This window comes from Capra hircus, chromosome 2, assembly GCF_001704415.2.
Source record: "Capra hircus breed San Clemente chromosome 2, ASM170441v1, whole genome shotgun sequence".
Classification (NCBI taxonomy): domain Eukaryota; kingdom Metazoa; phylum Chordata; class Mammalia; order Artiodactyla; family Bovidae; genus Capra; species Capra hircus.
Window position 1 is genome coordinate 65,117,909 of NC_030809.1, and position 22,413 is coordinate 65,140,321.

General features: G+C 51.0%; 1 protein-coding gene across 4 annotated transcripts in view; it reads right to left on the bottom strand.

The window, feature by feature from the left end:
* STEAP3 (STEAP3 metalloreductase) overlaps positions 1 to 19,705 on the bottom strand; it is a 51,867-nt gene extending 32,162 nt beyond the window's left edge. The window contains exon 1 of one of the 4 annotated variants that reach the window (XM_005676251.3): positions 19,588 to 19,705. In XM_005676251.3, the coding sequence (XP_005676308.1) occupies positions 19,588 to 19,678 (91 nt within the window). In that variant the 5' untranslated portion in view covers positions 19,679 to 19,705. Of the gene's footprint in view, positions 1 to 5,387; positions 5,472 to 7,669; positions 7,903 to 14,408; positions 14,486 to 19,587 lie in introns of those variants that run through there. The other 3 variants (XM_018061862.1, XM_018061872.1, XM_018061882.1) reach the window with 3 other exon arrangements.

The following is a 22,413-nucleotide window of genomic DNA, read 5'->3' on the forward strand; positions in this document are numbered from 1 at the left end:
TCTAGAAACAGGCGAGTCTACAGAGACAGAAAGTAGATGAGAGGCTGCCAGGAACTAAGGATGGGGGCGGGGGGTAAGAGGTTGGGCAAAATCAAGAGTGACTGCTCACTGGTACAGGGTTTCTTTCTGGAATGATGAAAATGTTCTAAAATTGATTGTGGTGATGGGTGTACAGCTCTGTGCATATACTAAAAAACCACTGGGTGGCTTACTTTAAATGGATGAATTACACGAATTATAGCTCAATAAAGTTGTGACACTACACAGCCTGTTACTATGTATAAACTAAGAACATGCTTTGGTGAGAGTTTAAGGACTCCTCCCGACTGAAGCGACTTAGCAGCAGCAGCAGCAGCGTGAGTTAATACATGGATTTTGTGACATCAGTGTTGGTGATTCTGCAACCTTCCCAAGTTATCTTCTGCTGCTGCTGCTGCTGCTGCTAAGTCACTTCAGTCGTGTCCGACTCTTAGCGACCCCATGGACTGTAGCCTACCAGGCTCCTCCATCCAAAATTTGAGGTTTCTAAAGCCCCAAGACATCTAGAAAAGTGAGGCTTATGTAGTCAACACTATTAACTACTGCTGTAAGGGAGATGGTTGCTGTTGTTTAGTTGCTCAGTTGTGTCTGACTCTTTGCGTCCCCACGGGCTGTGGCCCACCAGGCTCCTCTGTCCATGGAATTTCCTAGGCAAGAATACTGAACTGAGTTGCCATTTCCTTCTCCAGGGGATCTTCCTGACCCAGGGATAGAACCCATGTCTCCTGCATTGCAGGCGGATTCTTTACCACTCAGCCACCTTGGAAGCCCCAAAGGCAGATGGTACCATGGGCTAAACAGTCCTCTTGGCTTCTGAATGGGCCTTGCAGCTTTTGCCCACACAGCTACTTCTCTGCATTCCACCCCATGTCAGCAGACAGCTGTTCCAGAGCCACAGTGGATGGCCTGCAAGGAAGGGCGCTGAGGCCTGAGGCTCACCTACCAGCTCCTGGGATGGGTCAGCGAATAGGGCACGTGTGTTCCAGTGGGAGGGGACAGGCAGGCGTCATTTGCTCCTCACCAAGTGGCTGTGGGTTTATATAAAGACCTACAGCTGGAAACTAGCACACAGTTGCCAATCTGCCTGCATTAGGTCCAATACATTCATCTTTCCCCACCAAACTTATCCTTTCCTTAATTAGGCAGAAGATCGGCCCCTGAGAGCCATCAGTGGTCATTGGGAGGTTGCCTAGCAGAGTGTGGTCTCGTAAAACATCTGGATTTACTCAGGATCAGTCACCTTAGGAAAATGCAAAGTGGGCCAGCAAGAACACAGGCAATTATGGGATCATATTTCAGCTGCACCACTTACAAGCTGGGTGGCTTTGGCAAGTCACTTTACCTCCCTGAGCCTCAGTTTCTTCATCTGTACAATGGAGTGATGTCACTTACTTTAATGAAACATAGTAAGGATTATGAGTGAGTGACTGAGTGCAGTCGCTCAGTCGTGTGCGATTCTTTGCAACCCCATGGACTGTAGCCTACCAGGCTCCTCCCTCCATGGGATTCTCCAGGCAAGAGTACTGGAGTGGGTTGCCATTTCCTTCTCCAGGGGATCTTCCCAACCCAGGGATCGAACCCGGGTCTCCTGCATTCCAGGCAGACACTTTAACCTCTGAGCCAGTTTGGCCCCAGTAAGGATTATAGGAGTTAGCAAAGTGCCACGATCTGAGCTTGTTAAAACTCATATGAGTTTCATGTTGTTCCTCTCTGCCTAGGATTTTTAAAAACCTTTGATCTGTGAAAAGCAGAAATAAATGCACCTAAATCAATAAATGGTGTTCTCTGCTGAACGGAAAATTTTACTCCAAAGTTTTCTAAAAATACGCTCTGAGATAATGGTCTGGATATCTGCACACACTTCTAAGACAATTGGAGGAAGTCATGCTGCTCTTTGGGGCTCAGGAAGAGGTAACAGGAGGTGGTCGAACAGGGAGGGGTACAGTGGAGAGAGGCTGGTGGTCAGGGGAAGGGCACCAAGGGTGGTCTGGGACCAGGCTTTGCTAGTCTCAGCACCAGGCTCCCTCCCAGGGATGGAGCTCAAGTCACTGGTGTTGACAGGCCACCAGCAACCCTTACCAGCTACCCCAGCTCCTAGATCAAACCCCACCAGCAGCCACTCTGCCTTCATGGTCTTTGAGAACAGCCCCTTTGCACTGACAGGATCTCTCTTTCCTGCCTTTGTCCTCCCCAGACTCCAAGGGCAAGAACAGTCAAATTCACTTCTGCAATCCCAGCACTTAGCCCAGTGCCTAGCATGTTTAGGTCAATCCTGAGCTACACTTGAGTCATCTGCAGGGCTTCGTAAAACATACTGCTAGGTGGGACTTCCCTGGTGGTGAACAGTCTGCCTGCCAAGGCAGGGAACATGGGTTTCAACCCCTGATCCAGGAAGATCCCACACGCCGTGGAGCAAATAAGCCCATATTCTACTACAACTGCTGAGCCCACGCTCTGCAATTACTGAAGCCTGAGCCCTAGAGCCCGCGCTCCTCAGTGAGAAGCCACTGCAATAAAAACCCCATGCACCACAACTACGGGAAAGCCAGCGAAACAATGAAGACCTAGCATGGTCAAAGATAAATAAATAAATAAAACTATATATGTATTAAAAAAACAACCGTACTGCTGGGCAGCACTTCCCTGGTGGTCCGGTGGTTAAGAATCAGTCTTTCAAAGCAGAGGATGCGAGTTCAATCCCTGGTCAGGGGAACTAAGATCCCACATGCCTCGGAGAAACTAAGGCCAGCAACTGCAACCACTGAGCCTGCACACCATGACTAGAGAGCCCATGCTCCACAACAAATGATCCCAAGTGCCGCGCAGCCAAAAACGAAAGCAAAGACAAAAACCTACTGCTGGGCTGCATCCCCAGGACTTTTGATGCTACTGGTCCTAGGACCACAGGCTAAAAACACTGCCGCAGATGCTCACAAAAGGTCTATGTGAGGGGCGAGTGAATTGATGAATCACTCGCATGTAAGAACCACTCCCGCTCTGTCTTCTTCCTTGAATTCTCCTAGTCAGGCCTAGCCTTTAGGCCACTCCTTCATAAAGCCTCCCTGACCCCTGGGACCCCTGGTATCAGTAACTCTTCTTATACTCCTCTTAGTCTTGAGGGCCAGGTGCACCCCACCCCTGTACACACTTTGGCCTCGCAAAGCTGGCTCTTTCTGGTAAAGAGAAGGCAGTCAAGGCTATGGTGGCATTGCCCACTCGGTCAATGAGGCAAACCCTCCAGGCAACCTGTTCCCATGGCCCCCTCCCCGTCCTGTGTGCAGGTCATCAGGTCTACTGCAGGGGGTCACCTCTCCCACTGAGGGAGAAGAGAGTAGTGAAACCAGGAGACCACACAGAGCCTGTGGACCCAGGGGCCCCCAACACATCCACTGGGGTGATCTCCCCAGAAGACTTAGTTTCCTGAAGGACCAAGAACTCAGATGGCCTGAAGTCATATCCATATCCATGTATTCTCACTGCCAGGCCCGGAGGAAATGCTCACTTGCACAGTTCATCACTACCCACCATCAGCACAGAGGCAGGAGGGTGGTCAGTGCTGCTTGCAAGGGGGAGGGAGGAAGTCCCGGTGGTCAGCACCAAGGCCAGTGGCGTGAAACAGGGACGATGCTAGCAAGGGGCCCTGTGCTCACAACCCCAGGGGCACCATTTACATTGTGATCCATGTGAACAGTGCCCTCTGGAGTTGTGCAGTGCACGTCCTGTGTGGTTTTACGTAAAGGTTGGTCCTGCCAACCCTGGTCTGAAAATCCACCGCATACCTAGCAGGTGTTCTGGCTGCTGCTGCTGCTAAGTCGCTTCAGTCGTGTCCGACTCTGTGCGACCCCATGGACAGCAGCCCACCAGGCTCCCCTGTCCATGGGATTCTCTAGGCAAGAATACTGGAGTGGGTTGCCATTTCCTTCTCCAGGTGTTCTGGCAGGTGTCTGCTTGAGGCTCTTAGGGGAAAGGTTGGCTACACCCTGCGGCCAGGAGAAAAGTGCTTGAATGAGGGCATGCCCAGCACTGTGGGAGCCAGGGAGGAACGCTTGCCTCTGCCCAGTGAGGTCAGGGTGTTGGCATGTGGAGGCAGCCAGCTCCCTATGGACTGGTTAAGCCAGCCAGGTTGGAGGCTGTCAGGCAGCGGCAACTGAATCTGCCGCCTCAGCGATGGGGCTTGGATGGCTTCTCGCTTTCCAGGGACACTTGGTGCTGCAACTCGTGGGGCCAGATGGGTCTTGTGGCTGTTTGCTGCCTCCACCCTTTCCCCTTGCCATGATGTGCATTTGCACATCCAGAAATGGGCCCACCTGGCCCTGGGGGCTCCCCTGCCCCTGGGGAGGATAAAGGAACAGAAAGGGCAGGTCCCCAGACTTTCACCAAGCAGCTCAGCCTGCCTCACATGGCCAGATTCTTGGGTTTGGGGTGCAAGTTTCCTGGCTTTGCCCAGCTGATGGGCCACATTCTCCAGGAAGCCTCTGGAGTGCTTGACCCTGACCCTCGGGGGCCTCTTCCTCTGAACTCTTAGGGACAGTGGGACTCAGCCTCCACTCTCCAACTGCTCTGTGTGAGGATGGTTGTCACACCACTCCATCCCAACCACCTGCCACAGGCCAGCTCCACACAGAACTCTGACTTTGTTAGAAGTCTCTGAGAGCTCAAATAACTGGTCCGAGCGGTCCTGGGAGCACCTTCTGGCTTCCTCCTGGGCCCTGAAGGACAGGGGCGCCTTGTGCTCCGTGCCTCAGTCGCACTCCTGTCACATTGCCATTGACCACACGTGCCGGCGTGCTCGTTCATCACCCCGCCAGACGAGGGGTCACCTTGGACTCATGTCTGTGTCTCTAGATCTGGTCTGGGGCCTAGCACCATGTAGGTGCTCAATCAGTGTTTGCCGTTTGGATGACTTAACTGCTAGATTCTGTGCCCGAGGGCAGAGTGTGCTTGGGAATGAGCCCTGGCTGTTCATCCCAGCACCTAGCTGGGGTCCTCCTCTACCCAGAGGGGATTAAATCACATGATGAGTTTTGAAGTCCTACTGTAGCTTGCTTATACTGTTAGAACTGGCCAGAGATTTCTCTGTTTGACGAACTTAGTAACATAGAAGACCAATGCATAGCTGCACTCACATACTGCAAAGAGACAGAATGATGCAGTTCAGCTCGTGCAACTCTGGCCAAAGTAGGAAATCAAACACCACATCTGAGGCACAGCAGGGTGCAGCCTGGTAAGGACAAATCCAGGGAAGAAGGCTTCAGGGATGCTGGGCCAATGGCTCCAGGGTCCATGAATCTCAGCCAGGAGGAAACAACCTTTCAGAGAGATCTGCCCTCTCCATCAGGGAACAGTACCTGGGACAGGTGAGGCACAGCTGTGGCTTCTGGCAGATGAATTCCTTGAAAGTGAAAGTGAAGTCGCTCAGTTGTGTCCGACTCTTTGCGACCCCATGGACTGTAGCCCACCAGACTCCTCCGTCCATGGGATTCTCCAGGCAAGAATATTGGAGTGGGTTGCCATTTCCTTCTCCAGGGGATCTTCCCGACCCAGGGATCAAACCCAGGTCTCCTGCAATGCAGGCAGACGCTTTAACCTCTGAGCCACCAGGGAAGCCCTTAGATGAATTCCTTGGCTTTTCCCAATCAAGACCCACCTGGCCAATGGTCTTGACTCGGACATCCTTTCTTATGCTTTTTCCTGATCAAGTCATAGACTTAATCTCTGTGCCTGAAAAGTCTTTTCCTCCCAAATGACAAAATTCAAGGTCCAGCAGAAAGGCCATTCCTCTGTGAAGCCCTCACCCTACCTCCTCTTCGAGGCAGGATTAACCTCCCTCCCCTGGTCCCCTTGGCTCCCTGTAGCATGCTAACAGGATGGAACCAGCATATAATGGTAGGAACTTTCTTTGAGAGGCCCAAGGGGTGGATGGTGGTGGAGTTCCCAGCCTCCTTAAATCTCCATCGCCCTTCCCCATGTGCTAATGTTAATATTAAAATGAATACACTTTGATATGAATAATTCACATTTCCCAGTCTGGTAAAGTGAATACAGCTCCTACAAAATCTTTCCCATTTTATAAATCTGAAAGAGACAATCTAAGTACAAAGCCGGCTACTTGTTATGCAAATAGATACGGTTTTCAGGGAAGTCCCCTAGTTCCTCCTTCCCTCCACATGACTGCCCCTAAAGCCACGTCATGTAGAAATCCTGGTCTTCCCAGGGCTATGAGGTCTGCCAGCCCTTCCCTACTGAGATGCAGCTGGGAAGTCACAGCCCAGTACCCAGCAAGTGTCTGGCACATGCCACGTCAGCAACAATCAGGAGTCAAAGAAGAGACGATGAGGTGGGGTCTGACTCACACAGTGGAGAGACTTTAACTGTGGACTTGTACACTCAGGGTATCACTGCTTCCATTCCACAGATGAGAAAACCGAGGTCAAGTCAGGGCTTCTGAAGGCCCCTGGATGGCTCTTGCCCTAGCCCCATCCAGTCCTGCTCATGCACATGGATATGAGTAACAGCCAGTCATCTGGTCTACATGGGGCTCTGAGGTGGTCTTGGCTTCCTCTCCACTCTCCCTCTGCCCAGCTGAGCTGCCCAAACTCATATTTTCCAATCTCTCATTCTCAAATTGTTTCTGCAAATCCAGGGCTGCCCTCTGTCCTAGATTCTAAACCACAGCAGCACTGGCCTTCCCTCCCTGATCTCAGGTTGAGGGGCCCAGGGGGCAAGAAGGAGGTGCTACCTGTGTCCAGTTGCTCCCCCCCAAACCCCCACAGCTGACCTGACGGCAGACAGCATAGAAGATGCCATCTCAAGCACAGGTTTAAAAGCTGGGTCACAGACGCACACATCTAATTGGTGCATTTCTATTTTTTTTCTGCGGGCATTTTCCCTTTCTGATGGACTCTAACAAACATTTTACTGTTATATTTCTTGTAATACTGCCTGGAATCATTATTTAGACATCATTAAAAAATCATTATATTTTTAAAAGGAAGGCTGAGAAGTTCCTACGGAAGAGAATAACAGAAAGCAGGGGTGCGTGCACATGCATACACACACAGCGCTGTACACACACAAAGACACACATATGCAAGTTTGGTTGGACAAAAAAGAGAGGTTTATCACCACACCGCCTGCAAAACAGAAGTGAATGAAAAATTTATAGGGCTTTTTACAAACATTTAGATTGTTGAAACATTCTAAAAAAATCCAGTTCGACTATTTACAGCAGCAGTTCCCTGATAAACCAACCCAGAAGTGGTTACTAATAAGTAAAATTTACAATTCCCAAATGGACCTGCCTTCCACAGAAATATATCATAAACATTAACCTTTTTTTTTTTAAACACACCAGAACCCACAAAGCCAGTGCTCACATTAACTGAAGGCACTGTGTGTGATAAATCCTTGAACCCTTTACTTTGAAAAGGTTTCTGACTTAATGTGCTGATGATAAGATTTCCTATTTTGGCAAGAACATCACCAGATGGTGCTCTTTGGTGCCAGTTCTAAAACAGGGGCTCCCCGAGATGCTGGGGTACACTCAAGCAGACCAGGATTGGAGGGGCTGGAGAGAGGGCCCCACATGCTGCCCAGGCCATGTGGCTCTGCACCCTATAACCAGACTCACCCACAACAAGCCGATGCGAGGATCTGACGCACACGTCCCTTGACAGCCTCACTGTGATCTGGCCACCCGTTCTCCCTGGGGTCTCCCCCTGACCTGTAAGCTGCCTGACTTTGGCTTGGAACACAGAACTCAGGCGGATGCTCAGAAGGCGTGGGACTGCCAGGGGCTTGGACAGCCGGGCTGCCACCGCCTCAGCCTGCACTCTGGTTCACGGCTGCAGGGAGTGAACAGGGTAGTGACTGATGCTTGGTTTCAGAGTGCACTGCGAGCGAGTGGCTCTGGCCTGATACTTCCTGTTAAGGGAGGAAACCTCACTGGTGATAATTAGTGGCTCAGACTCAAGTCTCTTTGCTACAGGAACTGAGGCAGGACAGCCAGCAGAACCCAGGATACATAAAATGAATAAATGTCATCCAACGCAGGGCAGACTGCCTCACCACAGGAGTGTGTGTGTGTGTGTGTGTGTGTGTGAGAGAGAGAGAGAGATGCCTTTACTTCTCAGATACAAAGCCAAACGTAATGGCTGCAGAAAATGGCAATTTACCAATTGCTGCAGGGGGTAATTTATTGCAATCACTGTGGTTGTCATTGGCTTAGTGATAATTCTCTCTACATTCGGTGCCAGCAAGGCTTCACAGTCATCTTTACTAGCTAGCTGGTGCCTCTCTCCGGTAGGGAGACAGACAGAGAGACAGACAGAAGGACAAACAGAAAGACAATACTATCCAGAGGACATAGCCTGGATGGGGAAGGCCTGCCTGCGCGGTGACCCTCCCACAGGGGAGGCCAGAGGTGTGGAAGCTTTTGTTTCATTGAAGTAAACTATGCCAAGTTCAGTCTTATGACAAGTACTTTTGATTGTTTTCAACTTGTTGGAAAACTGGTGATTTTGGGAAACTAGCTCTGAGGAACCATGGGCATCTGGGCCTTTAATGACCAGAATACACACCCTGTTCTCCAGACAGGTTTACTCATTACCAGCAACAGGTCAGGGCCTGAATGGTTCTCTGCTAAGGCTCCTCTGTCTCACCCTGTGGGCAGGGAGGGGCACTGTGGAATGTCTCCAGAGTCCAGCCTAGACCAGCAATGCACAGACTGACTTTCCCCTGCTCAACTCATCTGCCAACCCTCCTTCCAGTCCCCGCCGCTCCCCTCTTCTCCCAGTGCCGTCACCTCCACCTGAAGTCTTGACTTCCTTCTGTCCATTGACACCCCTCTTCCCTGAAGATCTAGCCTGAGCCCTTGGGCATGCAAGGCACCTCCAGCAACCACCCCCCCACAGCCCCCCACTCATCTCCCTCATTCTGAATACAGAAGCAGCTGTCCTCATGTGGGATCTAGTTAGACAGATCTAGGTGTGAATTCAGGTTTGACTGTGTACCAGCTATGTGACCTTGGGCAGGCTACTTTCCTTCTCTGTTCTGATGGTTAAGTAAGAGAGTAAGCATGAAAGCTCCCAGACCTACATCTTACAACTGCTAGTTCATACCCATGGCCTGTGTTCCGCTGTAGGCCACCGGCCACATGCAGCCTTGGACTCTTTCCCTTCCGCTGCCCAGGAGCATTTTGTATCCTCATTTGGCTTCCCAGTTGACTGTAAGTTCCCTGAGGGCTCTCCACTCCTGTGTACCTACACAGCCCCTTGGAGAAGCTGCCCTGCCAGGAAACCACACTTCCTTCTGAAAGCAAACCCTCCAGGCAAGAGCAGCACCCCCATGGTTCCAGCTGTGATGCCCTGCCCCCTGGGGTTCTCCCCAAGCCCCTAGTTGTGTCCTGAGCTCCCCCAATCTTGTGATTCCCCTCCCTTCACGTGTCACACAGAGCCATGCCAGATCAGAATGTTCTGGAAGAGCTGTAGCAAAACTTTGTTGTTAACTAGTCACTGTCATGTCTGACTGTTTGTGACTCCATGGACTGTAGCCCGCCAGGTTCCTCTGTCTATGAGATTTCCCAGGCAAGAATACTGGAGCAGGTTATCATTTCCTTCTCCAGGGGATCTTTCTGACCCAGGGGTAAACCCCCGTCTCCTGCATTGCAGGCAGATTCTGTACCATTTGAGCCACAAGGGAAATCCACAGCAAAATTACGAGAGGACAAAGGCCGCCAAGCCAGAACTCACAGAGCAGTCAGATCTCCAGCCTCCAGCCTTCTAATCTAGGAACACCAGGAGGGCAGGGCTTTCCCAGATCGAACCCCCTGAACTCTCATCACAACCCTTGGCCACCTGGCTCAGCACGTCTTGTTTCTTCCCTAAAAATTCCAGGCGCCACCTGATTTCCAGCCAGTGTGGAGCCATCTCTATAGACAGCCACAAAGGGCCTGCTCGACCTCCAGGAGAGGCTCGGCCCCACATCAGGTCATGGCTCATTTGCCAGACCCCCACCCCACCGTATCTATGCAATACTGAGCCATGTACATGTCTGGCTGGGCACCTGGGCTTGGCACAGACCTGTTTGATTCAAAAGACCCATTGGGGTGACTCCACAGGCACAGTATTTGGCCAGCCTGTCTCACAAAATCTACCTGGAGGGCCCGTCTCACAGGGACACCTGAAGCCCCTTAACATCCTTAGCTGTCAGCACTGAATGATTCACCTTCAGAGAGACCTTCATCCCAACAGCAGGGCATGCTGTCACCTCCCCAAGCCCACCGGGCAAGTCACAGGCCTCCCCTTTCCACAGCCTGACAGCCACCAGAAGCGTTGGCTGCTACAGTCCTGGGTCTTCCCATCACAGACGGCACACAGGCTCTGGGAAACATGCCGTCTGCACTTGAACCAAGACAGCCTGCTCCCCAGGGAAGACTTAGGAGGCCCATTCACCCGTCCATAAACTCCTTTACATTTACCTGGACTGATTTGATAGTCTTGAGACTGCATTTTTCACAGTTTAATCTAATTGGATAGCTCTAAAAGGCTTAAAAATGTGCTGTGTGCTTCGACCCCACGTGGATCTCATTAAGCCGAAGCTGGAGTAAGAAGTTACTGCCTGATTGCAGACCAATTAGGGCTCACCTGTTGCCCGTTTGCCAGATGACAATGGTGACTGATGAGGACAGACTGATTGGAAAGAGTTGAGCATCAGGTAATTCTCCAGTGACAGCGTTCCATACCTGAGGATGGGGGAAATCTTTTGCTCTGGGTTGAAGAGACAATGCAGGGGTTTATGATTCTGCATAAATTTGCAGCCACTGATCCCGCCCGGGCCGTGGTCAATACCTCCAGCTCAGGGAGGAGCCATCTCTGGTTTTGAATCCTGGCTCCCTCGCATTAGCTGTGGAACCTGGGCTTCAGTTCGCCCACTCATATTCAGAAATAAGTGGAGGGTGTTGGCTTTCGTGTGATTATAAATGACAGCCTACACTCATCCTGCTAGAAGTAGGACTCAAACCAGTTCCTGAGTGCCTGACACCACGTTAGTGCTCAGTAAATGTTGAATGAAGAGACAATTAGGCAAAATTTGGACAAGTAGTTATAGTCAGTGGTTAGGAGAACAAATATGCTGTCAAAAGAATGGAGTCTCATGTGTTCTTGGGAAAGTCACAGGGCTGGGAGAACAGCACTGTCTATTTCATAGGACAGCTGGAAGGTTCAAGTGTGCTCACACCTATAACATGCTCGGCATGTGGGGAGCTGACTATTCACTGATGATGACTATTGCATTTCAGTTATGAAGGGGTGCTCACTGCATGCCAAGGGCATGAAGGGCTGACATGCAGAGGCCTGGGAATGGCAGATCAGGTTGGACAGGTCGGTGGGCCCAGCTCTGGGGCACAGATAGGAGGAAGTGAGCCTTCTGTAGCCAAACGTTTGAAAACCACCTAGTGTGCCTTGTCCCCACCCCTTGCCTTCCCACCTCCGAGTTCTGTAACCCAAACGAAATTGGGGCCTGGGCTCAAGACCAGGTCTGCAACAGAGAAGGGGACCATGGAGGCCACGCCCTAGTGAGCTGAGGGGTTCAGACAAGAGGAGCAATGAGCCTGTAAGGTTCCCAGCTGCTTTTCACTCAAACCCTGGGAGAATGGGAAGGGGTCTGATATTTACTGTACTCCTGAACCTCAGCACTATCACACGGTGCATCCTCCCCCAGCAGGCACTATTGTTCCTGTTTTATAGGAATATACGGTCCCAAGCCCTTAGCAGTTCTTGTAGATGAAACAGGTTCAGAGAATGGAGGCCGTGCTTTAGGCCACATGGTAAAGGGCTGTGATGAAGGCAGGCACCCTCCTCTGCAGTCAGCCACTCCACTGTTCAGGTTTGCAGCTATGGACTTTAGTCCTTACATTTCCCCTTTTAACTATCTGAAGCCCTGCCCAACAACTCTGATACATCCTGCAAGGGAAGGGCCCAGAGTTAAGGGCCCAGAGTTAAGGACAGAAAACTTGGAGAGAGGAGTTCATCTGTTTGGCATCTCTAGGCCAAAGAGGGCATACCTATGGTCCCAGTGTGACCAGGCCTGGTCCTGGGGAGCTCAACAAGCTTGAGGCTGTCTGTCCAACCCTCCAATGAACAAATGGCCTGGCCCAAGCTCCCTGCAAGCTCTGAGGCCACGGTCACCACATGCCAAATCCAGGCCTTCCTCCCCCAGGCCTGGCTGAGGTCACTTGTCCATCATCCGAGGCCTCTTTCAGGAAAACTTTTCTGTCCCAGTGATAGCCCCTGACCCACGAAGTCCATTCATCCATCAGACATTGCTTAAGTGTTGTAGTGGAAAGTCAATTGACTCCATGTTGGATCTATTTCTTTGACTTGCTTTTCATTGCTTTTGTTATAATCATACGTTAGGGCCTGCCTCAGAGAACCCTGTCCCTCTGCCTGACTGTTAATCTAGAGCGCCCTTATTCAGCTCCTAGGGAGATAATCTGACCCTGCCCACCAGCGAATGGTTGTAAGAAAGATGAGAAGAGCATATCCCTTTCCCAAGGCTGGCCATTCCCAGAGATGTTTTGCAAGACTGATGGCCTTTTTTGCTTTACTTCCTCATTGCCTCTATCCTGCATTTTGGCCTTAGTTCCTCACTGCATCTCTCTCTGGTTCTATAAAAGAACCTAGCACCCAGACCCCACAAGATGGTTTTTTGGAGATATTAGTCTGCCATCTTCTCGGTCAGCCAGCTTTCCAAATAAAGTCTATTCCTTGCCTCAACACCTTGTCTCATGGTTAACTGGCATATTGTGTGGAGAGCAGAGTGAACTTGTACTTGGTAACAAAAGCACCTGCTCCAAGCTGGCCCCTCTGGAGGCCACTGGGGATACAGATGACGGTAGAGCGCCCTCCAGGCCCTCCTGACTAGATGCTAGGGGGGTTCACTCTGCAAAATTGGACTCGGCCAGCTGTGGGTAGGACCTTGTTGTTGTTTAGTCACTTAGTCATGTCTGACTCTTTTGTGACCCCACGGACTGTAGCCTGCTAGGCTTCTCTGTCCGTGGGATTTCTCAGGCAAGAATACTGGAGTGGGTTGCCATTTCCTTCTTCAGGGGGTCTTCCCAACCCAGGGATGGAACCCATGTCTCTTGCATTGGCAGGTGGATTCTTTACCACTGAGCCAACAAGGAAGACATAGGTATCTGTATTTTTAAGAAACCATGCAGGTGACCGAGGGTCACGCCCAGGTAAGACTCTTTGGTCTTGTGGATTTTCGGGCCCCTCGCCTGGGATTCCTCAGGCTGCCACAGTCCTCTGAGAGCATGACCTATCTCTTCCAGTAGTAGCATCCTCTCGGCTCTCAAGTCAGATAAATCTGTGTACAAATCCTACTTTTGCAACTTAGTACTCGTGTATCCTTATAAAATACCCATGCTGTCAGAGGCTCAGTTTCCCCATCTTAAATGAGATAATAATGGTGCCTTTCCATAGTAAGGATTAACTGGAATACTGTGAGCAAAGCAAGAATTCTGGTGTAGATAATGTGCAATAAATGTCTGCTATTAATCATATCATCACTGGACTCTGATGGACAGAAATATTTCCCTGTATTTCCATGATCCCTATCTGCAGCCTGTGTCTCAGCGGCGGCCTTGGAAACCTCTGAGGCCTCTCCCCCAGAGTCCTCTGCCAGGGCTCCAAGACCTGTCTGCATTTTCCCTGAGGACCCAGCCTCCTGGTCCTCAAAGGACATACTAACTCGTCGTACCCTCCCCTTCATCTAACCCAGAGTGAGCAAAGTTCCAACCACGCCTCTCTGGGCAACCTGCCCCCAATTTCGCGGAAACCGGTAAGTTTGCCAGGCAAGAGCTCCGCGGGCAGAGGACACTGGTCAGCCCAGCCTCTTCCCGGTCAAGGTCGGGAGCCCCCGCCCCTGCCGCCTGCCCCGCCCGGGGCAGGCACAGGGCTGGGAGGCCTGGCGAGAAGATCCCGCCCAGCGCTCCGGCGCTCCCCTGTGACCGCGGGCGGGAGCAGCGGGGAACGCGGGACCGGTGGACTCGGCGGGTCCGCGGGGTGGGGCGCGGGACGCGGCATCCCGGGGAATTAGCTAGGTCCCTTCAGTCCCGACCCCGGCGCTGCGCGCACCCGGCCCTGCCCACCTCGGGTGGCGCACGAGGTTGGGAAGGAAGGTACACAGGGAGTGGAGGACCCAGGACCTGGGTTCGCTGCCGCCGGGCACACGTGGCTGGGTCCCAGTCGCCCAGGTTTCCTGCATGCGTGGGGCGGCCCAGGCGCAGGAAGCTACGGGGCAGCCTCCGGGGCCGGGGTCCCTGGCAGGGCGCAGCCCCGCGGCGACCTGGGCGAGGGGCCACTCACCTTTCAGGCCCGCCGCTGCTCGGAGCGGCGGCAGCAGAAGGTCCGCGGCGGCGGAGGCGGTGGCCCGGCCCGGAGGCTCCTCCTCTCGCGGTGCCCCGCCCGCCTGTGGGGCCGGACCTGCGGGGGAGGAGGCCGCCCTCCTGCCGGCGGCTGCTGCTTATCCGGCTTGGCCACCTCCCCCGGGACCGCAATCGGGGAGCTGCAGGGTCCTCGATCCCCGCCTGGTCCTGCAGCTCCAGCAGTGGCGGTGGGCGGCAGGGACAAACGACCCTCCCCTCCCCCGGCCTAATGTTCCTAAACTTCTAGAACTACACCTCTATCTCCCTCATTAAAGTGGACAACTCTTAACCCGGACAAGCAGGGCGTCTGGAGTCCGCAGTAACTTCTGGGACCGGCTGGCTCCCTTCATCCGAGGGACACCTCAAATCCACGTCCATTTCATAATGCCAGGTTAAGTGGCAGGCCAAGTTCACACAGGTGGGAAGATGCCAAGGCACCAGTTCAACCTAGCTTCCTTCCATCCTGCAAGGGGCGCAGCAGCAGAGGCCCCCTCCTCCACTAGGCTGCATCCAGGCCTCAGTTGCTTCTGTTGCTCCTCTGTCCCTGGTCTACCCTTAGCGCAGACCTCTGACCCTTCTTCAGAGTCCTCACTTCCAGGGCCTGGGAACTGGGGGAGGGCCCTTGGGAGGGCCCTAGTCTCATCTAGACTTCCTAGGCTTGAAACTACCACCCTGCCCAGAGACAGATGGCCTCCAGCCCTGGGCCTGTCCTCCACTCCCCCATGACGGTGGCCTCCCAGCACAGCCATGAGTCAGGTATAAGGTGAGGATATCTTTCAGGTACCTTTCTAGAGGTGTGCGCCGTCATCTGAAGCCCTTTCTCACCTGCAGTCTCATCACGTGCTGCTGACCACCCTTCCTCTCCTTCCACAGGTGAGGACACCAGGGCTCTGATCGTTGTGGGGCACCAATGTCACACATCTTCTGGGAGGCTGACTGGGGGTTGCCTGACCCCTGGGACTCTCTCTGGATTAGTCCTCTAGGACATATTCTGCTAGCCCTTGATAAAGAGCTTCAAATTACTCCAGGATCCCAAGCTGTTCTGGGGAGATAAGTCCTAGGGAGGGGCTATCTGAACCCAGAGACCAGAAAGGCAGGCGGCTGGGCCTCAAGAATGGCCCCACAACTAGACCTCAGGGAGCGCAGTGAGGGGGAGAGGCAGAGCTCTGGCCAGGTGGTGGGGTGAGAGTCCTTTTCTTTGTCCTCTCACTTCACCAGCATCTTGTGCTTCCTCACTTCGATAGGTTTCCTCTTGCATAAAATACCCACCCGCCCCAGCTCTCCACTCTGCCAGACCCTGAGGCCCAGCTTCTCTCCCATCTCCTGTGCCACCCTGCCCCAGGAAAACATCCTCTCTGAGCTCTGGAGCAGTTCTCATAGGTCCTTTGTGCATTCCACACTCAGGAAACCGCACCATATCACAATGTTCCAAGTGCTGGGGACACAGTTGCCCCATGCCTGGTTCTGGCCCTTGGATGGCAGGTTGCCTCTGCAGTGACTTTGGGGAAACAGGAATGAGCATGTAGCCTTCTTTGGTGCCCCTCACATGGTGCCCTGCACACAGTAGGTGCTCTTTCAAGATCTTCTCTGATGAGGGTCTCTGAGCACCCTCTGTTACTCCAGAGGAGCTGGAGCACAAGGAGATGCAGCTTGGGAAATAGAGACGCCGAGAAGCCTTCCAATATTCTCAAAGGATCTGGCTAGCATCCTTCCAAAGAGACCTGGTAGGGCTCTGAGGGGCTCCCCATGAGTTGGAGAGAGGGCAAAGGCTGGAGCAGCAGAGATACACAGAGGAATGTCCTAGTGGATCATGAGGTTGTGCAAGAGAACAATGAGGGGCCTGAAAGGCACAGGGAGGGAGAGAGGTGAACACCCTGCTGAGGCCAAGAACCTTGGTGGACAGAGCACCATCCACGCTGTTGGCCTTTGATGCTTGGCCTGTCTGTCTCACCTGACGTGAGGCCTAGTGTGGCTGAGAGCTGAATCAGTGTTTCATGGAGCCCAGCTCCCGGAAGCAACGCGCCACCTCCTGAGCTGGGGGGAGGATGGTGCCCTGACACTGGTCGAGCACCTCCTCTGCCAGACTCGTGTCCATGGCCAGGCCAAGGGCAGAGTGGCTGGAACCATCCTTCGGAGACATTTGTCAGACCATGTTACTCCTTGGCTCAAAACTTGCCCCTGGCTCCCTGGTCTCTGAGAGTCAAACCAAAGTCCTTTCTATGGCGACCAGGCCCAGCAGGACCTTGTCTCCAGCTCTCTTCTCTCTGCTCTCACTCAGCCCTGCCACGCGGGCCTTCTCCCTCCTTCCTTTGGATCCTTGAGAAATAACATCACCTCTGTGAGACTCACCCAATTATCTGCATCCCTCATCTGGGTACTCTGCCCTATTTCTTTTCACTTAGCCTTTTTCTCCTTCTGGTGTGTGTTAGTCACTCAGTCATGTCTGACTCTTTGCGACCCCATGGATTGTAGCCCGCCAGGCTCCTCTGTTCATGGGATTATTCAGGCAAGAATAATCCCATGCCATTTTCTACTCTAGGGGATCTTCCCAGCCCAGAGATTGAACCCATGTCTCCTGCATTGGCAGGCAGATTCTTTACCACTGAGCCACCAGGAAAGCCCTTTTTTCTCCTTCTAACACACTATAAGACACGCCTTCTCTGTTTGCTGTTCATTAATGTTCTGTTCCCACAGAAATGTAAGCTCCTTCAGGGCAGGGAGTTTTATCTGCCTCTTTCACTTCTGTATTCCCAGTGCCTGGATCAGAGCCTGGCACATAGTCGGTGCTCTGTAAACAGTTGTTGAATGAATGCTTGGCCATTCTCAACCTTCTGCACCTCCCAGCATCTCTGGGAAGCTTTGCCCAGCGCTCCCCCGACATCGACATCTGGTCTCCTCCTTTGCTTGCCCTGGAGCTAGCACTGCAGGCACACAGGAGGTGCTCAGTACATGCGCTGGTGGATATCTGGATATGGAGCCCCTGCATGTCAGTGTCCTGAGAGTTCCCTTTTTCCTGCAGACAAGGCTACTCCTTTGGCTTAGAAGATGAGAGTACCTGGGAAGAGAATCTAGGTTTATCTTCTACTTGGCCCAGAGAGGAGAAGGACATAGTTCAGACTCAGCTTCTTGGGTTGATCCAGCACTTATAAGCTCAGACGGAACACATCCATTTCACAAAATAAATACTCTAATTGACTACTAAATCAAGATGGTCACTTGAAGCCGTGTGCCAGGTGTATTCTGACAGCCTGGCTGGGAGCCAGGCCACCTGGACCTAGATGTGCTCAGGCTGGGCTGCAGCCCCAGGAAAGGTGCCCTGCCCTCCACTGCCAGGCCCAGCAAGGTGAGACTCCCCAAACCAAGCCTCTGGGCACAGGGAACTGCTTCCTTCTGTGAGGGAGGGAGTGGGACTGCACCTTGGGGAAGCGATTTCAAGGGAAAACGGATGGGTTGTGTCTTCTTCTGTGATGACCCTGTGGATAAAGCCTGGTTGAAACCACCCAGAGGTGAGGCAGTGGTCACAGGCATGGGGTGGGCTGTGGGGGACAGCCGCTGGAAGGGGAGGCACGCTGCAGAAGTGCGCTCAGGGCTCAGGGTTTAAGCTTACAGTCTCTTTCATGTCATGGATTATTTCAAGCCAGCATTGTAAGGCGTTATAAGGTGTGACTCACAGGGCCCTCAGCCCTCTGTCCCTGCACCCCGGGCTTGGCGCTCCGGTGTAAGCCTTGCCCTCCTTCTAGCCCTCTATTGCAACATGAGCTCTCTCCAAAGGAAAAGCTCTCTGAGTTCAGTGGAATGAGACTGTATCCACAAGAGATTTAACTGGGGCAGCACAAGAGCATGAACAAGGTTCTAGAGGCAGGTGCTTTTAGGGGGAGGGGTGGGCACATCCAAGACTAGGGGAAGGGTGGGCAGGAACAGCCATTTTGCTAAGGGCGCTCGGACACATGGTAGGCGCTTAGTCAGTCTCTGTGTGAGTCGGGAATCATGGCTTGGGACTGACATCAGTGGTCAGTGGGAACTATGGCAGCACTGCGCTACCTTCAGTTGGGGGAAACCGCATAGGTGCACGGCTAGAGAAGTCTAGGGTTTTAGCTCCTTGCTCCAAGTACGGTACACGTGGTACCCTGGGAGTTTTTCAGAACTGCCTACCCCAGATCTACATCAGAAAGGCATTTTTAAAAGACTTGCTGGAGATTGCATGCGTATTAAAGTTTGAGAAATGCGGGTCTGCAACACAGATGAGGAAAGGGACAACTCGCTGAACACCCAGGCCCATCTGACCATCAGAAACCTGTATTGGAATGCATTCACCCTAATGGGGTGGTACTTTAATACCATTCCCCTTGCTTTCTCAAATGCTCTTGTGAGCCAAATAGCCTGATTTCATCTGCTTCTGAATTTTTAGAAATATGAAGTAAATAACCTGTTTCTCACAGTGCTTAATGCCTATTATATAAAGCTCTAGGAAAAAAATATAAGACTAGTATGCATCTTCCTTTCCAGTTGCTGATCCTATTTCCCTTTTTACCATGGAGACTAGGATACTCAGACCATATTCATGATTATCTTATCTTTACTAAATATATTTAATGAAAGTCGCTCAGTTGTGTCTGACTCTGCAACCCCATGGACTATACAGTCCATGGAATTCTCCAGGCAAGAATACTGGAGTGGCTAGCCTATTCCTTCTCCATCAGATCTTCCCAACCCAGGAACTGAAACGGGCTCTCCTGCACTGCAGGTGGACTCTTTACCAGCTGAGCTCCTTTAAGTTCTACTTTATTTTGACCCCAGCCCATGATTTCCCAAGTCTTATTTACTATTAACCTTATTGTGAAGCTCTTCTTTATAAGCTGTCCTAAATTGCTTTTGGAAAAAGCCGATTGTTTAAGAAAAATAAATAGGTAACATTTGTGTGTTACAACGGCAAATTCATTTCTCCCTGGGCAAACATTACCCTTCCATTCCCATCCTCTGCTGGATTTTTGAGAAGGTGGAAGGATTGAGAGACAGATGACTCTGCCCGAAGTTACTAAGAAAAGAAAGCTTGACCAGCTAGGTGACACCCATACTATGCTCCTCCCTGCTTTCTCCCTGCGCGTCTGTACCCAGCTCACCTGATTGGGGGTGCAAGGGGCTGTCCTCCATGTCAAGGGACTTACTGCAGCCTGGAGCAGGGGCTCTGCTCGCCAGCTGCCCACTCTTCATGTGCTGCTGCTTCTGCCCTGGGCCTGAGCCTGGTGGCCAGGGCTCACTCAGCTCACTCAGCTCAGTGTGGGCGGAGTGTGGAGTCAGCCCAGACTGCTCAAGCGCAGCAGTGTCAGAGCCTCTCCTGGCCCAGGTGGGGTCACTGACCTCAAGGTTATCTGTACATGCACTGTGGTCAGTAGCTAGATAAGGCTTCCTTCCAGGCCTGGGGATGTTTTCATCCTGCCTAATTCTCTGCTTCCTGGGTATTGACTCCCAAAGGGATGAGGGTAAGGAAGTGACATTTTTGAAGTTCCACCACCTATTTAACTTATATGCAGAGTACATCATGTGAAATGCCAGACTGGATAAAGCACAAGCTGGAATCAAGATTGCCAGGAGAAATATCAATAATTTCAGATATGAAGATAATATCACCCTTATGGCAGAAAGTGAGGAGGAACTAAAGAGCCTCTTGATGGTGAAAGAAGAGACTGAAAAAGCTGGCTTAAAACTCAACATTCAAAAAACAAAGATTATGGCATCCGGTCCCATCACTTCATGGCAAATAGATGGGGAAACAGTGGAACAGTGACAGAATTCATTTTCTTGGGCTCCAAAATCACTGCAAATGGTGATGGCAGCCATGAAATTAAAAGACATTTGCTCCTTGGAAGAAAAGCTATGACAAATCTAGACAGCATGTTTAAAAGCAGAGACATTACTTTGCAAACAAATGTCTGTATAGTCAAAGCTATGGTTTTTCTAGTAGTCATGTATGGGTAAAAGATTTGGACTGTAAAGAAGGCTGGGCACCAAAGAACTGATGCTGTTGAACGGTGGTGTTGGAGAAGACTCTTGAGAGTCCCTTGGACAGCAAGGAAATCAAATCAGTCAATCCTAAAGGAAATCAGTCCTGAATATTCATTGGAAGGACTGATGCTGAAGCTGAAGCTCCAATACTTTGGCCACCTGATGTGAAAAGCCGACTCATTGGAAAAGACCTTCATGCTGGGAAGTACTGAAGTCAGGAGCAGAAGGGGATGATGGAGGATGAGATGATTGGATTAGCATTGAAGTAGAAATTACTAGTCAGTGTAGAACTCTGAGCTTGGTCTTGTTTTCAGTAAACATCCACTCCATTGTCCTGAATTCCTGGAATGTCTCTTTAGTATGATAAATGATCAGCACTCAGATCCAGGGAATGGAAGTAATTGGATTCTGTTCCACATGCTTGGGGGAAAAGCGACTGGTGGTTATTAATCTTCAGTTCAATTCAGTCGCTCAGTGTCCAACTCTTTGTGACTCCCTGGACTGCAGCACAACAGGCTTCCCTGTCCATCACCAACTCCCAGAGTTTACTCAAACTCATGTCCATCGAGTCGGTGATGCCATCCAACCATCTTATCCTCTGTCGTCCCCTTCTCCTCCTGCCCTCAATCTTTCTCAGCATCAGGGTCTTTTCAAATGAGTCAGTTCTTTGCATCAAGTGGCCAAAGTATTGGAGTTTCAGCTTCAGCATCAGTCCTTCCAATGAATATTCGGGACTGATTTCCTTTAAGATGGACTGGTTTGATCTTCTTTTAGTCCAAGGGACTCTCAAGAATTTTCTCCAACACCACAGTTCAAAAGCATCAATTCTTCGGTGCTCAGCTTTCTTTATAGTCCAACTCTCACATTCATGCATGGAAAAACCACAGCTTTGACTAGATGGACCTTTGTTTGCAAAGTAATGTCTCTGCTTTTTAAATATGCTGTCTAGGTTGGTCATACCTTTTATTCCAAGGAGCAAGCATCTTTCAGTTTCATGGCTGCAGTCACCATCTGCAGTGATTTTCAAACCCCCCAAAAAGTCTGTCACTGTTTCCACTGTTTCCCCATCTATTTGCCACGAAGTGATAGGACCAGATGCCATGATCTTAGTGTTCTGAATGTTGAGTTTTAAGCCCACTTTTTCACTATTCTCTTTCATCAAGAGGCTCTTTAGTTCTTCTTTGCTTTCTGCCATAAGGGTGGTGTCATCTTCATATCATTATTGATATTTCTCCCGGCAATCTTGACTCCAGCTTGTGTTTCATCCAGTTTAGCATTTCTCATGATGTATTCTGCGTATAAGTTAAATAAGCAGAGTGACAATATACAGCCTTGATGTACTCCCTTCCCAATTTGAAACCAGTCTGTTGTTCCATGTCCAGGTCTAACTGTTGCTTCTTGACCTGCATACAGATTTCACAGGAGGCAGGTGGTCTGGTAGCCTTTGACTGTGCAGATCATAACAAACTGTGGAAAATTCTCAAAGATCATTAATCTTAAACCCACACATCTGGTAAAATGGCCAGAGGGCATGAATGGTGACTTAATCCAAGGATAAAGAGAAACCATAAAGATTTTAAGTATCTTGACTTAAATTGATTGGTTTAAATTAACTTTAAATTGATTGGTTAGAAATAATGGTTATTATTAGTTATAATAATAATTGGTTAGAAATAATTTGAGGAAGGATATAAATACTGCTTTAAGTCCCATCTTGTAGGTACTGTTTACCCCCTCTCAGTGTCTATGCTGAGAGCTTGGTACTTTCCTTCTCTTTAATAAATCGTATTCACTTGCTACCTTGAGTGTTTGCGTGTTTGTGGATTCCATTCTTCAGCTCTGCAGACAAGATTCCCATGTCAGCATCTCTGACTCAACGGACGTGATTTTGAGCAAGCTCTGGGAGATGGTGATGGACAGGGAAGCCTGGTGTGCTGCAGTCC